The 17,203-nt window shown below is 46.5% G+C and overlaps 1 protein-coding gene across 5 annotated transcripts in view; it reads left to right on the plus strand.

Annotated features, from left to right (window-relative positions):
* The first annotated feature begins 9,804 nt into the window (after window positions 1-9,804).
* The window catches only part of LOC144755652 (uncharacterized), a 131,788-nt gene continuing 124,389 nt past the window's right edge, over window positions 9,805-17,203 (plus strand). The window contains exons 1-2 of one of the 5 annotated variants that reach the window (XM_078644805.1): window positions 9,805-9,999; window positions 10,193-10,441. In XM_078644805.1, coding sequence (XP_078500931.1) covers window positions 10,418-10,441 — 24 coding nt within the window. In that variant the 5' untranslated portion in view covers window positions 9,805-9,999; window positions 10,193-10,417. Of the gene's footprint in view, window positions 10,000-10,192; window positions 10,442-17,203 lie in introns of those variants that run through there. The other 4 variants (XM_078644806.1, XM_078644810.1, XM_078644808.1 and 1 more) reach the window with 4 other exon arrangements.

The raw sequence follows: 17,203 nt of genomic DNA on the forward strand, positions 1-17,203 counted from the left end.
AGAAGCTTGGAGACTAGTTTGGGCCTTCATCAACGTCTCCTTGATGTGAGACACCCTTGCTGCTGCCTCAGGCACTGTCTGTTCCCCATGAGGATGAAGAAAAGGAAGAAAGCGTGGATGGCGCCCGTACGTGCAATAAAAGGGAGATACCTGAGTGGCACAATGAGTGGAGTTATTATAGGCCACTTCCGCAAGCCACAAGTATTGCACCCACTTGTCTTTGCCTTGGTCCACATAGCATCTCGGGAACTGTTTCAGTGTCTGATTGAGACGCTCAGTCTGCCCGTCGGTTTGGGGATGGAAGCTGGTGGACAAAGCAGTCTCGATGTGTAAACGTGAACACCAAGCTTTCCAAAAACGGGCAGTAAATTGCAAACCCCTGTCAGAGACTATAACAGACGGTAGCCCATGCAGCCGAACAACATTTTCCATCAATAATCCTGCCAAGTGACCAGCGGAAGGAACTTGTGGACATGCAATGAAGTGGCCCATCTTGGTCAAATAGTCTATGACCACCAACACCGCTGTGCACCCTTGATCCCTCGGCAGACCCACCACAAAGTCCAAAGAAATGCGTTCCCAAGGAACCGAAGGAGTGGGCAATGGTTGGAGCAGCCCAGCCGGGCGCCTATGATCCATCTTAGATGTTGCACAGACCTCGCATTGTGAAACCCATCCTTTAACGTCATTTCTTAAGGAGGGCCACCAACACCTCCGTAGGAGCTGATCGATGGTCTTGTCCACCCCCATGTGCCCTGCACTAGGCGACTCATGGCACCAACTGTACACTTGTTTACGAAGAGGCAACGTGGGTACCAATAACCTTCCTTCTTTCACTGGATATCCATCCTTTACTAGCCATTCAGGATGCCTGCGTAACCAATCCCTCCAGTACGTGGTCTTGATACCTAAACGGAGTCCCTGCAAGAATGCGTCCGGTTGGATAACACATATCCTATTGGCTGGGTCAATGATGGCTTTTTCCCCCAACCTTTCTGGTGTTTTCAGTGAGGATTGTCTTGTCAAGGCATCAGCCTTCCTGTTCTCCACCCCCGGACGGAAAGTGATAGCGAAATGAAACCCTGAAAAGAACAGCATCCACCTGAGTTGTCGCGGTGTGAGGAGCCTAGCTGATGTCATATACTGCAAATTCCTGTGATCAGTGTAGACAGTCACCATGTGTTTTGCTCCCATCAGAAAGTGCCTCCATTCGGTGAATGCCGTCTTTATTGCCAGCAGTTCTTTTTCGGCGATGCAATAATTGGATTCGGCCCCATTCAATTTCTTAGACATGTACGCAACTGGATGCATCTGCCCTGTTGAGTCATGTCTTTGCGATAGAATGGCCCCTAGGGCAACATCGGAGGCGTCCGCCTCTACGATGTAGGGCTTCTCTGGGTCTGGATGCGCCAACACCGGTGCGGACACAAAAGCTGCCTTCAACGTCTGGAAAGCCTCATCCGCCTCTTGCGTCCAGTTAAAGGTCTGATTCTTTCTCAATAGATGCGTAATGGGAGCCACTACTCGTGAAAACTGTTTGATGAAGCGCCTATAAAAGTTGGCGAAACCAAGGAAACACTGAATGTCTCTGATGTTTTGTGGCACAGGCCACTCCTTGTCAGCTCTGATCTTTCTCTCTGCCATTTCTTGTCCATGGGGACTAAGCATCACCCCCAGAAATTCAACTGTGGTGACATGAAAGTCGCACTTGCTGAGTTTACAAAAGAGACTATTCAGTTGCAATCTCCTTAGGACCTCCTTGACATGCTGAATATGCAACTCCACCGATTCTGAGTATATCAATATATCGTCTATATAGACGACTACATAACGATCCAGTATCTCTCGTAGAACATCGTTCAGGAAATACTGGAACGCCGCCGGGGCGTTGCATAGTCCAAATGGCATGACCAAATATTCGTAAAGGCCGTATCGGGTCTAAATGCTGTCTTCCACTCGTCCCCCTTTCTCATTCTCACCAGATGATAGGCACCCTTCAAATCCAGCTTGGTATAAATGACAGCTGTCTTGACTTGCTCCAATAATACATGAATGAGAGGAAGGGGTAACGGTTCTTTACTGTGACTGCATTCAAGGCTCTAAAGTCAACACACGCCCTCAATTCTCCATTCGCTTTGGGTATGAAGAAAAGAGGGGACGCAGCAGGTGATTTGGAAGGCCGAATGAACCCTAACCTAAGCAGTTTATCCACATACTCTCTTAAATGAGCGTTCTCAGGCTCGGTCAGGGCATACAATCGTCCACTGGGTACTACAGCTCCAGGAACCAAATCTATTTGACAATCGTATTGTCGATGAGGAGGGAGTACTTCAGCTTGCACTTCATCAAACACCCCGGAAAAGGCATGATACACCTCTGGCAAACACACATCTTTTTCGGCTGCCGTAGCTATGTGTACACTGTTGGCCAAAGAGAAGGATGGTCTAGGACTGTCTTCATAGCAATGTTTTTTGCAATATGCGGAATTCATGGTTACAATACCCTCTTCCCAATCGATGTCGGGGTTGTGCAACCTCAACCATGGTATTCCTATAATCAAGCCAGAATGAGGGGCCTGTATGATGCTAAACGTAACCCTTTCTTGGTGACTTCCAAACAACATGTCTGTCTCTTCGGTTTGGTAACTAATGGGGCCTACATCCAATTTCCGTCCATCTACTGCATAGACCTTTTCAGGGACGGACTTCGGGATCAGGGGGATACCAAGTCTTCTAGCCTCTGTTGTGTCCATAAAGAGCCCTGTGGCCCCTGAATCCACCATGGCCTGTATCTCAACCCATTCGGAGTGTACTGACAGTTTAATTTGTATGAACAAATGATTCCTACCCACAAAATCGTTCAAGAGTGAAGGGATGACTGACCGACTCCAAGGAACCCCTCTATTACCCTCGGAGCCCTCTAGTTTTCCGTCGGTTTCTCCACTACTGCTGATGCCCCCTTATTAAAGCGGAATCTAGACACCTTAGGCTTAACGGGGCATTCTCGCACGAAGTGCCCCTTTTTACCACAATACAGACACAGCCCGTTCTTTCTTCTCTGTTCTTTCTCGGTCATGGTTAACGCTGCTCTCACTGCCCCTATGTCCATGGGTTCAGCTCCTGATACAGGAGAGCTATCAGAGGTCTTGGAAGAAACATAAGATGGTGTGGTTCGACTCTTCTGATCACCCTTTCGAGCCCTCATCCTATGGTCTAAGCGCATTGCCAGATTTATCAAATCCTCACACGTAGTCGGTTGAGGGTCTATTTGGGCAATGACGTCCTTCATTTCTTCACTTAATCCCTGATGAAACAAGGAAGCTTGTTTGGCTTCCGGCCACTTGGTTTCTGTGACAAGCCTCCTAAATGAATTCAAGTATGTTAACAGGTCGTGGTTACCCTGTTTCAGAAGCAACAACTCTCTATCTGCGGTATATGTGTCTGCTCGTCTGTCAAACACTTTTACGAACTCATACCGAAAGGCCTCCCAATCATGAATGATGGGGTCATTCCTTTGAATTAGGGGAACTGCCCACTGGGCAGCATCACCGGCCAGATATGAAACTAAAAAGGCCACCTTGGCTTGGTTGGTGGGAAAGGATCTGGGTTTGCATGAAAAATGTAACGTAACTTGGGTTAAGAATACCTGTATGGAACCAGCATCACCCTTGAATCGCTCAGGGTTAGCTAAAGGTATAACAGTCGGCATTTCCACCACCACTGAATTAGTCGGAGGTGTTCCCCCAGCCCCTGCACTGAAAGGGTTTCTCTGTATGTTATCAAGCCTATTTCGTAGCTCTGCTGCCTCTTGCTTGGATGACTGGAGTTCCTCCTGTACTAACACCAATGCTGCCAATACGTCATCCAATGAGGCCATTATTACCAACAACCCACTGATCGGGAGGACGATAAAACTTGGGTCGGATATTCTGTTATCCTCCAAGTCCTCGGGATCAGCCAGATGATGTAATAAGGCCACCTCCTGATCTATCCGAACCCAGAAAGCTATTATAGCCAGGGCCCAAGAAGGATCAAGTGAGGGCAAGAGGAAAAAATAATAAACAGGAAGGGAAGGATGGGAACAGCAGGGAGGGAGAACTGAAATGACAAGAAAAGAAAAAAGAGTGATCGTCTCAATTCTTGATGTATACAACACAAACAATGCTCAAGGAATCACTGTGGCCAATACCTGTAAATTAACTAAGAATAGGCCCTTTAGATACTTCTCTTTTCCCCTCTATCTGGTCCGAGAAACAGGTTCGAAACATAGAGCACACCACCTATAATACACAATCATATGGGGGGTTTGAGATCAGGGTAACCATATCATGACAGGCACGTAGGAAGATTTTACTCAGTACATACCATGCTACTCTGATGGAGTCGATTAAGTTCCAAATCCCCAGTGCACAGACCAAACACCAAAGTACTACGTAAGGTAAGAAAATACTGGATTATTAAACGGGTTACGTCACCCCTAAAGTAAAGTAAGGTCTACAGTACCTGATAAGAAGGCTCAGATCTGTGTAATTCTTAGCGTGGTGCACCCTGCATGAGCCGGTGCAAGAAGGCTCTGCCAACAGGGGCACCGTAAGTAACGACCAAAGAAAACGGAGCACCCCCGCACGAGCCGGTGCAAGAAGGCTCAGCCAACAGGGGCGCTTAACATGGGAAGAAACACACAAGGCGTTCCCCGCATGAGCCGATGTAAGAAGGCTCTGCCAACGGGGACGCCAAGGAAAACAAAGGACTGTAGACACTTAGCGCACCCTGTATGAGCCGAGGAAAAAAGGCTCTGCCAACAGGGGCGCGGATGAAAGCTCACACCAGTAAAACAAAGGAAGCACCTTGTTAGCTTCACAAGGTGTGACGGAATTCTCGTTCTCTGTAACTTCCCTGCACTCGCACAAGCCAGCGAGCAGGGTAACGGATCCGACAGCACAGAACACCGCCTCACCGGAAAGAGGCGTCCGGCGAAAGACTCCACCTCTACGCTAACTCACGAGGCTGATGAGCTGACGGCCACTGCTCTCAAGATGAAACACAGGAACTCCAAACACGAAACGCACCTCTCCCGGTCCGGAACCAAAATATCCGACGTCCAGCGTTGTTGACTTCCTCTTTTTATATCTCCGCCCACGACGCCAGGGTTTCTGGGAGTTGTAGTCCTTGTCGGCATGATTGTTATTACCGGCGCTCTATCAGGGTGTAAATATGCATATGACAGTAAGTAACTATTCTCATAGACTTTAGAATCGCTAGGCCTACAATACTAAACACTTAGATTAGGAGCAGGAGGCCTGTGGACGTCGTGTGCAGAGTGGGAACTCTCACGCGTAAGGCGGGAAAAAGTCTATGGAGGCTAGTAAAGGCAAAGTTACTGTTCTCGGGCGAACCCGACTAGGTGGGTCGAAAACGGGAGTGGATCCGAACACTTAGGGTGTTGGACTATGCTGGAGCACCGGGGTACTCAGTTTACCTAGCCCAGGGGCTGCGGCTGCATAGGGTTGAACTTGCGTCGGAAACCCTCGTTGAAGAACCAGGAGCCTGAAGAAAGAAGTTGCTGGCAGGCGGCCAGTGAAGAAGTTCGTAGTGATCAAAGCCTGGATCAGGGAAGAAGAAGAACTGAAAGCAGAGGGGACCAAGTTCTGAATCACTAGCCAGTGATTTAGGTGGGCACCAGGATGGCACCGGACGAAGTCACCTCGACCAGGTGAGTGGGCGCTGCTGGGCTCTGCAGTCTCTCGGACCAGGAGGCGTTGTCGGCGACCAGGATGGAGGTGCGAGCTGTCCCACGAAGATCTCTGCTGTCGACGTCGCTGGACCCAGGATTGGGGCAACAAGTCTTGGCAAATGCAAGGCCCACGCGGTGGACCTAAAATGGCATCTTGAGTGGACCAGGAGGGTCCAGGGTGCTTCTCTGATGGAGGGAAGCAAGGGCCAATCTGGAGCAACCAGACCAGCGGTGTTTGTCGTCGTGGAGCGTCGTAAAAGGGCCACTAGCCAACGGGCAAGTGACCTGGACAACGCGGTGAGCAGCCAAGAGCAGAAGGGCCCCACGCAGATCTCGTGGATGCAGGGGGGCTGAACTTCGGTGCTGGAGCTGCTCAGGGTCGGGGCTTCTCTTACCCCAAAGCACTCGGTCGAGGGTCACTCGGTGGTCGTGCTGGACAAGCGTCGTGCAGTTCTGAAGATGGCCGGTCCCTCGAGGTCTCGTCGCACCCACAGATCACAGCTGGGCTGATGATGTGGGTTGAGGTCAGAGGTGCCAGGGAAGCCAGTTCTCGTCGTGCTGGAGCAGTCTTGATCCGAAGGAGAGACTGGCAACAAACCGCGATGCTTGGTTGGTGCCTGCTGCTGCAGGGTGACTACTCCTTAGTCACAAGGGAGAAATCTTGAGAAGAGTCTTGAGTTCTTCGTGTAGAAGGTCGGTTCAGGATTCAAAGATTGATCTGATTTGGAAGGGGGCCTGCTCCTACCTTTATCCTGCAAAAGGGGGCTGGCACGCGACTAAGTCCTGCCCTGTGGGTGGGACCAGGAGGGGGGTGGTTACACCCCTCTCCTTTGGCGGGCTTTTCCCCAGCTCAGGGTCTGGAGTGCCCCTGGAACTGGTTCAAGCCGGCCTATGCACAGTGAGCACCGGGGTGCCACTTGCAGTCACCTTCCTCTAAAGCCCTGCCTACCTAGGATACACAAAATCCTGTCTGGGACGGTGCTGGCACCGCCCCTGACAGGAAACCCTTTGTCCTTGCCTCCTGCGCTGGGAGGACTCCCAGCAACAGGAGGGCAGACTTGTGTCTCGGTGGCAGCATCCATTTTGTGGAGCTAAGGCTCTGTCTGACTTTAACCGGGGTTACAGGTTACCAACATGTCGTGTCCCTCTAGAAGGGTGGAATGCTAACCCCGTCGCCAGAATTGGCGAGGGGCTAGTATTCCAATTCGTATGACACCTTACTCGAGATGTTTTGATAAAGCGATACCAGAGTTGGCATATAACCGCGAGGATTATAATGCACTTAAGAGTATATGGTATGCGATATCATGGAAACGGCTAAGGGATGGATCCCGAAAGCCGCAGACAGGCTCAGCTCATGCCAGAGCACTATCTCACACGATTCCAAGCACTCTGCCTTCAGGATTGTCAAGGCCTGCCATAGGAGTGACTGATAGGAGATATGTGTGCCCATTTAGGTTTAGATATAGGAATACTATATCTATAGCAAAGGGTGAGTACACCACTTTGTCCCAGCTGTCAAGCAGCCAGTTGTGTCTGTTTAGTTAGTCAACCCAGGGGTGGCATAATACATGCTGCAGCCCCTGGGAGACCTCTGGGTGCACCTCAGCCCTGGGTACAGGGACTTAGAGAGGGCCCAGTGCCAATTCAGTACCTGGGTACAATTTGGGATAGAGAGAACAGCTAGGCTGTGGGTCTGATTAGCAGGCCCACAGCCAGGGAAAGTCGTAAACCAGTGAAGCAAAAAGCAAAAATCTGGGTGATCATAGGATAAATACCATCAGCATTGTTACAATTCCATAGAACACAAAAGGGTATGTAAATTTTTAAAGGCAGTGGAAAAGGGCTATAGGACCTAACCACCCTCCCCGTGATAAGATATAGTTTATTATAAAAAAGAAGACCCCATACCTCAAGGCCTAGATAAAAGATTTACATCTCGGGATCAGCACAGCTCTTCTCTCTGGAAAGATGTCTCTCCAAGTGCATGTATAACATGCATCTCTGCAATATTAAAAGCACTCGACTTTCCATAGTGCAGCTGTGTGTCGTGTTATGTCTAAGTGCGAGGGACTCACGAGAACAGAATCACAAGGGGCATTGTTTATCGACCTTGTACATCGTGTGCAGACTAAACCCCAGAGAACAGCACAGAACGCGAAAGGCATACAGTTCTCATATGAAAGGCACAAACATTGTTTTGTAAAATAAAGGCATTTAGTAATGTGTTCAAAAGCAGCTTCATGGCAGCGAAGCTCACGCTAACTTAGCATGCAACGGAAATATAGCAAAGAGGTCTGTAGCCCTCGAAGTCTAAAAAGAATCTGCCCAAAGCAAGATTGTGACCCCCATATAAAACTTAAAACAGAATTTGAGAATCTCACACCACGTGTTTGAGTACTATTCCACCTTCTCACAGTAAAGCTTGGCTGTTTCATCCGATTCTCCCTTCTCTTGGTCTGTACATCAGAACGTCCCTGGATTCCTTCCGTCTCCATGAGTCAGGGTCCTCCCGTTGTTCGTTGGTGCCTCTCGCCCTTGCCAAAAGTTGTTCTCTTAAACCTCACTTTCACTCATACAGAGTGCCTTTCACTAACTATGAGACCATGTGAACGCACCAGCAAATAAGAGAAAAACATTGGAACACAAGCAAATTTCTCATTGAAGGTTAAACATTAAGACTCCAAATGCCAAGGCCTTTGGTCAAGTTAGCGTTTAAAAGCATGGTTATCAATACACATACAATTATAAAATAAATGCAGGATACTATTCAAATGAATATGTGATTATGTAAGAATTAACAATCTTATTCACACCACACAAATGCAGATATATATGAGAACTGCAATTCAGTGATACTATAAGGAAAACATTAGTATGCACACTCATGTAAATGTTGAGATTATACAGTAAATGCACTTTCAGTATCTGGTCAAGTGCATCACTTTACGCTAATGACATTCAGTCACACAAATATATACATGTACAAATATATATATGTTACGGTCAAAACGTAAAAGGATGAACTTTGGCAGGGCACAAGTCGTAACAAAAGAAGTGGGGGGACGCTGTCAACGGAAGTGACGTCACGAAAGATGCCGAGCTCCTCGTCCCAGAGAGGCCAAAGAGTGAAGTCAGCTGTTTGGCAGGGGGGACGGCCAGACATGCCAACCCTCCCGATTCAGGCGTGAGACTACGATTTGAAGGCTAGTCTCCCGCCTCCCGATTCCTAAAAGCAAAAACCCGATTCCTCTGGGGTTTCTGCTGATAGGGCATGGTATTGTGTAAAGTGCTAATTCTTTCAGCAAAGAGGGCGATGCAGGGGCTCTCGATGGGGTGAAAAACCAACAATGCGTCATTAACAAAGGAATCGTCTTTTAATGACCTGCGAAGTAGGGTGGGGGGGGGACTGTTTCAGCCCGGACTGCCACAGGGGGGCTGGGGGTGCATGCACTGCCAACAACCTGCCAGGCCAGTGCCCAACACTTGTATCACCCTCTCTGCCTTCCATTATGCTCCATGCTTCTGAAAGGTAAGAAAAGAAACGTGCATTTACGTTTCAAATGTCCGATCCTACAGCAGCACACTTCCACAGCCCATACATGCCAGTAACCCGATTCAAAGCCCCATTCTCCCGATTTTTTTTTGTGATTTTTTTTTTTTAATCTCCCACTTTGCTCTCCTGAAATGTTGGCATGTATGGACGGCGTCCCCCCGGTAAAATAAGTGGGGGGGACGCCATCCACCCGCGTGGTACCCCTAATGGAGCTCTGGACTTTGGAGACAAAATTGCGCTGCTCCAAAAGCGAAGTTCTCAATTTCATATCAATTCAATAATTTCGGGAAATTGTTCAAGACTGAAACCAGAATCTCCACAGAAGGCACATCTCCAAACATTGCATACTCTAAAACAACTGCGCATACAGAAAACGCACTACTCGCTAGCAATGCCGAGGTCAACCCCCGTGCAAGCAGACTATGAAGCATGCGCACAAACAACCTGAACTTACAAAAAATGCACTACTCGCTAGTAATGCCGAGGGCAACGCCCGTGCAAGCACACCAAGGAGCATGCGCAAAAAATGAAACTGCTCCCTTTAAAAAAAAAAAAATTCGAAGCAGGAAACATAAAAACTTCTATAGATAATACCTTTATTACAGTATCTCTCATTTAGCAACGATGAAAACGCCTTAACAATAAATTATAAATTGCTGAGTGCCGGGGCTCAGCGGACTGAAAACAACCGGAAAAAGCACACGTTATCTGTGGCGCCGCGGCCAGGGCGACTGACGCTGGAATCTGGGGACCACGGTTCGATCCCCGGCTCCGGCGGCAGGGTAGCCCAGCACCATGTGACTCTGGGCAATAGCTCGCTTAATCTTCCCGACGGCCCCCAGCGCCTAGAGACCCTTACGGGTGATTGTGCGCTTTACAAATGTGGACTTTACTTTTATCTAGTGTCAACGATCAGTGTCTCTCTCAGTGCTGTCTGAGCATGTCCTTGAGAGGCCTCTTTCGGCTTCTGGGCATGGGCAGTCGGACAGATGATGGTGGCAACCCGAACAACATTCTTGTTACTACCGGTCAACAGGAAGACGTTATTTAGCAATTAAGGCCATACATTTTACCCTGTTATAGGACGGAAACTGAAATTACGGCGTTAAAATCGCGCTCAGAAAAGAAATGTTCAAGCAGATCCCAAATAAGGTGAGTACACAGGGTGCCTGTGCTCTATTGTGCGGGTACTTCCTGGTTTACCCATGATCTGGACGTACAAGTATTTGAGGTTAAGACCATGTTTTGGTGTCCCTCTCTTGTGCTCTCTCCCTCGTTCCAATTTCTGTGCGTCCTGCTTTGCAGGTATTCAATGACAATTTTAGCAGTTATTTATGTGAGTGGGGAGAGAATGCCGAAGTTTTAGACAATTGTGTGCGGGTGTATTATAGTCGCAACCTAAGGATGTGCATAAAGTTAACTTTAATTTAAAAGAACACAATTAAACTGTTAATTTCTGCAACTTAACTTTTGTTTGTATTACCGTGAAATATGTTGTACCCTATTTATTCATGTTCTATGTAGACTGTCTTCGGCAACTTAACTGACGATAGGTAGTCCACATTCTTCTAATGGTTCATATTACTTCGTTTTTGCAAATTTCCGTATTGTTTTTACCCTACCACATCTAAAGGCAGTTCCAAGGCCTTTAAAGTGATGCCAAATGGACTAACCGGGAGTCAAATGCTGTCAATAGCATTAGGCTGTCGCTGGACACGGGATTATCAGCTATGTTTCAGTCCAAAAGCCTGGCTAAAAAGGTATCTCTTGAGCCACTTCCTAAATCCTAGAAAAATGTCTTCTGTGCAAAGATGGAAGAGATTTCCATTGCCATGAGCCTTGAACATGAAGGTCAGTGTACGACAGGGTGCCTGTGTGTTTTTGAAAAAAAATCAATCCTTTGTTTTGTCATCCTTCAGCTTTGAGATATTACTGTTGCGAAATTTGGTCACCGCCCTTCAGGGCAAAGATGAGCCACACTGTAAAGTTTTGGGCTGTTTGAAGCTTGATTCCAACAAGGATCTGTCACTGCGAACACGGCAAACACAGTGACAATTCTTGAGGGAGAAGCTAGCAGAACAGGATATATTGTGTTAGACTTGGCATCCTTGGAATGGTTTCCCCTGAATTTTTGCTTCTACCTCATATGTTTTTGATGCTGTTCGGGATTTTGTTTTTGCTGGCTTAGATGCTTTGGGCACTTTTCCACTGTTGATCAGTGTCAAAGTGCAAGTGCTCTCTATAAATTACTACTGTGATTGGTTATCCACGATTGGCTTATTTAGTTTACTGATAAGCCCCTAGTAAATTGCACTGAGTGTGCCAGGGCCTGTAAATCACCGTTCTTTAGCTCACTTCGCCACCCCAGTTTAGACCCAGCCATATGCAAATCAGTCTTGACCCTGTACCTCATGAGAGCAGTCCAGCCCGAACTGCCAAGCCAGGTCTTCCCTGGACCGGAAACAAGCATCCTGGGACTGGTCTCGTGTCAACACCCCTAATCTGCCTGGCTAGCTTGAAATCTGTGGCAAAGTGAGCAAGGGACCCACGTCTGGGCATACCCTGCCAACTTAGGGCAAACTGGGTGGACCTGGCCTGGCAGTTCAGGCTGGACTGTTCCCATTGGGAACAGGGTCAAGACTGATTACATATGGAAGGGTTTAAACTAGAATGGAATGGGGAGCAAACAAACAATGGATTTAGGCCTTGATCTCTGTACTGGGGTGAATGTATGACATTGTTCTGCATTCTGCCCATCAATTGTTCTTTTTGCATATGTCACCTCAAGTGGGACGGATATGCCCAGACGTGGGTACTGTGCTCTCGATGCCATTGGAGTTAAGCTAACCTGGCTGATGAGGGGTGAAACCCCAAAACCAGCCCTAAGATACTTGTTTCCAGTCCAGGGAAGACCTGGCCTGGCGTTTCGAGCTGGACTATTCCCTTGAGGAACAAGGTCAAGACTGATTTGCATATGGCTAGGTCTAAGCTGGAATGGCATGGGGAACAAAAAAACAATGGATTTAGGTCCAGATCCCTGTACTGAGGTGAATGTATGACATTGTTCTGCATTCTGTCCAACAATTGTTCTTTTTACTATTAGAAAGTAGGACTTTTGTTATTCAACCATTCTGTGTGCCTCTTCTGGTTTGTGTATTGGCTGTCTGGTTTTGGAGTGACAGGGACTGGGCTGCATAAAGCCTTGCTGCATTTAGAGTGGTGTGAGTAGTTTCATACCTGAATAGGCAGCGTCTTCTCTGCACAATGCTGTCTCCACCTCCTGTAGTGATGCTGCATTAGAGAGGACAGAACTGGTTTGGGCTGGGCTCAGAGTCCATTGCCATAAAGAGAACAAAGACAAAATGGGGGAAAAGTGGTGGATCGTAAACCTCAAAGAATTAAATTACTTCTGGACTCAAGAGGAACCTTTGCCAAGGAGGAGAGCTGTGAGGAAGAGTACTGCCCCTTTGCTGCTTGTGGCTGGCCTGCAGTGTCTGCTTCTGCCAAGGAAAGGACAAAGATTGCAACTGTGCTGAGAAACCTGCTTGAAGAAGAATCTCAAAGGGCTTATGTGTGCTGGCCTCCTGCTCTGATGTCTCTGGGATACAAAGATTGGACCATTGTGATTTTTGGGACTTAATGGCATGTAAAATTGATACACGGCTCTGAGAAACAGATTAGGGTGGATGACGGGCCTCCCTTGTGCAGCACTGCTGTGCTCTATACTGATCATCCAGAGATATACTAATCCCTGATGAAGTCGATATATTTGTCGAAACACCTGTTGGCTACAGGGAAGAATCTGCTGTTTCAACATTGAAAGTACCTACTATAAATGACCTTTGGAGTTCAAGTTTTGGAACATCAAAACATTTTGTGTGGAGTTGAAAATACTCAATTGTTTATTACTGATATCACAATATTGTGTAACACTTTAATATATATCATATACACAGTGTGTGCCAAAGGGATTTGTATGACTTTTTTTTAGGACCCTGGGCATAGGGCGTCTGAATGTGAATGTAGGTAAAACCGTCCTCCCCTGTGTGCATCACTCCTTAAACTAAGGATTAAAAACACTGTGTTGACCGCCAGGTGAGAATCGTTTTTAGATCCTGCTTTTTACCCGTAGTACTTTACCCATTGCCTCTGGGATAAGCCTGTCTGCTCATGCCACGCTACCAAGGGAGTGAGCAGGGATTATCTAAAGTGTGTATCCCACTTACCCTGACTAGATGCAAGGGTCCCAACAAAGGTACTTACCTCTGCCAATTAGAGACTCCCAGTTCTAAGATATGAGATGAAATATCACCTCACGGAGGAGTACCCGGTCTATAGTGAGGGATGACGTCGTAGGCCGAATTCCTTATAATGCAATGGAACTCCGAGGTGACTTTCAATATGTGCGTAACAGGGCACTTTATTACTTGCAGTACATGGCCACACCATCTCCATTGCCACAAGCCCCTTAAATACTAGGTGTATTTTATTTTCAATGCAGACGTGACAAATCAAAGCAGGATCTCTACTGCAAAAATGAAAACACTAAAAAGCAGTTTGCAGGTTTTGCAAAAACGATATTAGAATCTGTTTAATCTAAATTACAATGAAAAGCTACGACCCCTGGCTTGTCTCTTGCTATTCCTGCCACTGCTTTTGCATCCCCTGGTCCAGGAGGTGGCACAATCAGTGCCTGGAACACGGGGGCAGCTCTTCTTAACGGACACTGTTTGGAGCTCCACTTGCCTGTTTTTCTGTCCATTTGTTTTATGACACTAATGGTGAATAATATTATTCACTATTAGTGTATTTAAAAAAAATGGATGCATTCGCTGTAATATGACCATACCTGGAAGCTAATGTAAGTAAAAAATGGTGTTAAATGAATGTTGGATGCATGCTTGCAGGTGAGGGTCTGTCTATGTGCGCAAGAGTGTGTGAATGTATAAGCATGTGTGTGTGTGTGCGTGACAGTAAAGGTCAAATGGAGTGCGATGTTGCTTCTTCTAGCCCAGGCATTTTGGTGAATTGAGTCCATGAGCAGGTCCTCCAAGACATGCCTCTCAAGTGCGTAAGACAATTTGAAATTGTCTATGAGAACTAACAGTTCTCTCGAAGGCGCAACATCTGAATTCCCTCCAAATTAACATCCAGTTAGTGTTCTGGAAAGCCCAGGCAATGCCGTCTGCAAAGTTGATTAAGAGTAAGGTACCTACCTGGACGTAAGGAGCGTTTGGGGCTGGGTGCGCATGGTGTTTGGTGAGAAGAGATGTGAGAATAAGCCATTCAGCACCATTATAAATGCCCCAAGGTCTATATAAAATACAGACCAAGTATCAAAGGGTACCATGTTCGGGCGCCATTAAAGAGAATGTACAATGTCAGAAGTGCATCGAAAATTCCTCTAACAATCGTTGTACAAAGTCAGGTTGATTTAAAAAAATGCCTGCACTCATGTTCATATTATTTAAACTTTTCTTCACTATGTGTCTGTTGGACTTGCCCCCCTCTGCAGGTCACCCATTAACTTTTTGCCTTCACCCCACCTGTTTATGTTGGCTTTTAGGACTCCGTGCACTTAACCATTGCTATCAAGTGCCAAACTGTTTGTGCTCCCTCCTGAAAACATGTAAAAATCAGCTTACACTCAATTGGCACTCCTAATTTACTTATAAGTACCTAGTACAGTGGTACTATATGCACCTAGGGTCTGTAAATTAAAGGCTACTAGTGAGCCTGCAGTACTTATCGTGCTACCCTTTTAAGTAGCTCCTTAAACATGTCTCAGACCTTCTATTGCAGCCTGCGTGAAGTTTCAAATTGCTAGTTCGCCCTGGGAAAATGAACCTTTTGCCAGACCTAATCCTTCCAGTTTAATACATATAAGATACCCCTAAAGAAGGCCCTAAACAGCCCATAGGGGAGGGTGCATTTTATTGAAAAGTAGGACACATGTTTCAAACATCCTTATAGTGAAAATCTTTTACATTTTTTTTTCACCACTGGAAGGCCTACCTCTCCCATAGGATAACATTGGCTTATCTTATTGCATTTAATAAGTGGTAACCTTTGATTGGGAGCAGGTAAAATGTTCTATTTGGGCTCTAATTGTAATTTAAAATCTTCTTTAACATTAAAATTAGATTTAAGATTGCAGTGCCACATTTTGAGAGTTGACATTTTCCTACCCTAAGCTTTTTGCGGCCTTCAAAGAGTTTCCAGCTGCTTGTGCCTTTTATTTTCTCCCCCATCCGGAATGTGTTTGGTCCTAGACAGAGAACAATAGAACCTGGGTGTAGCTAGGAGAGGGCAATGCAGCCAGCATGGGAAGGGTGGAACTGTTCCCTGCCCTACATACATTTAAAAGTAGCCGCCTCAGCACACTCACAAAGAACTTGACGGTAGGCTTTTGTCACCCTAGGTGGACCGTAGAAGTTTCTTCCACTTCAAAGCTGCACCAAGTATACATAGTGGACACTTAAAGCAACTCTTCAGTACACTGCTAGACCTGCGGAATACTACAAAAGGACTGCCTTGTATTGCCGGGGAATGCCCGCTGCTTGAGGCCTGCCTTGTTTCTCAGAGTACTCAGAGTACTGCTCTGCTACTACTAGAGGACTGAACTGCTGGTTGAAAACTGCCTTTTTCTACGGATGACTTACCTTCAACTTGAGGCCTGTCTTGCTGCTTGACGGAGAGCGCACGATCTCCTTTAATCCAGGACTACCAGAAGAACTCTCGCCATTTGGCTGACCTCCTGTACTGAGCTACAAGACCACAACAAACTCCAGAGGCCACCCTTCAACTACCCTGCTGCCTTTTTGCAATTGGACCTTCCCAAGCTCTGCTCACTTCTACTAGAGGAGTTCCAGATCCCCAAAAGGTGCCTCCCCAGGTCCTGGACACTTGGCTGACATTAGGCGAACTCTTCTTGGGAAATCCTGAAGTTTTAAAGTCTACTCACTGAACTTTGAGAAGGTAACTTTTTCAGGAAGACTGACCTGGCTCTTGTATCTAGCTGGCAGACCAGTGCCGTCAGCCTGACCTTTTGACACTGTCCCAGTCTAGCGAAACCAGATATCCACAGTTTGTGATTTATGCTTCTTTCCGCTATTTTTACTTAAACCTTTAACATTTCTTATTTCCTGGTCTACAACTTGGATTTTTGTCACCTTCGTCTAATTTTATTTATTAAATTTCACTCTATTTTTCTGAATTGGTGCCGGAGTTTTCTTGTTGTGTTTTCACTTTATTACTGTTTGTGTGGCATAAATACTGGACACAGTACCTCTAATTAAAGACTGCTTTTGTGCCAAGCTCCCAGAGTGTTAAGCACAGATTAATTTAGTGACTTTTGCGGTTCATCCTGACAAGGATTGTGGTTGTTGTCTGAGTTGGGTTTCCAACTCCCCTAACCAATGATACAATTTCTCAGAGTGTCCTGTTCCACTCAATCCTCTAGGAGGAAGTCTTGAATGATTAACTTCACTGCCATTTGAAAGTAAAGCTTAAAAGGGATATACTCAGCAATGCGCTGAATTTGCAGCAGAACATGTCTCCTGTAAGGGCAACAACAGTACATCTTGAAAGGATTACCTAATTGCCCTTGAGCTAGATTGACCCCAGAGAACTGTCCTGACCAGGTGCGAGTCTTGTAGTATGTCACTGCTGTAGCTACTGATCGGGACATATTAATAGGCAAAGATTTTGGTATCCTATATTCCCTATAATTGTCTTTTAAGAGTAGGGTAAAGATTCATGGATGAAGAGAACCATTTTTTTTACTTTGGATTATGGAAAATGGGTATAGTGTCAAGCTTCAACTCACAACTTTAATCATTTATTGATGAAGTGTCTTCACGGATTACCCTTAGTCAAATGTTCCTGGGGCTGTGCAGACCATGTTCATACACA

This window comes from Lissotriton helveticus, chromosome 5_1, assembly GCF_964261635.1.
Source record: "Lissotriton helveticus chromosome 5_1, aLisHel1.1, whole genome shotgun sequence".
NCBI classification, from domain to species: Eukaryota; Metazoa; Chordata; class Amphibia; order Caudata; family Salamandridae; genus Lissotriton; species Lissotriton helveticus.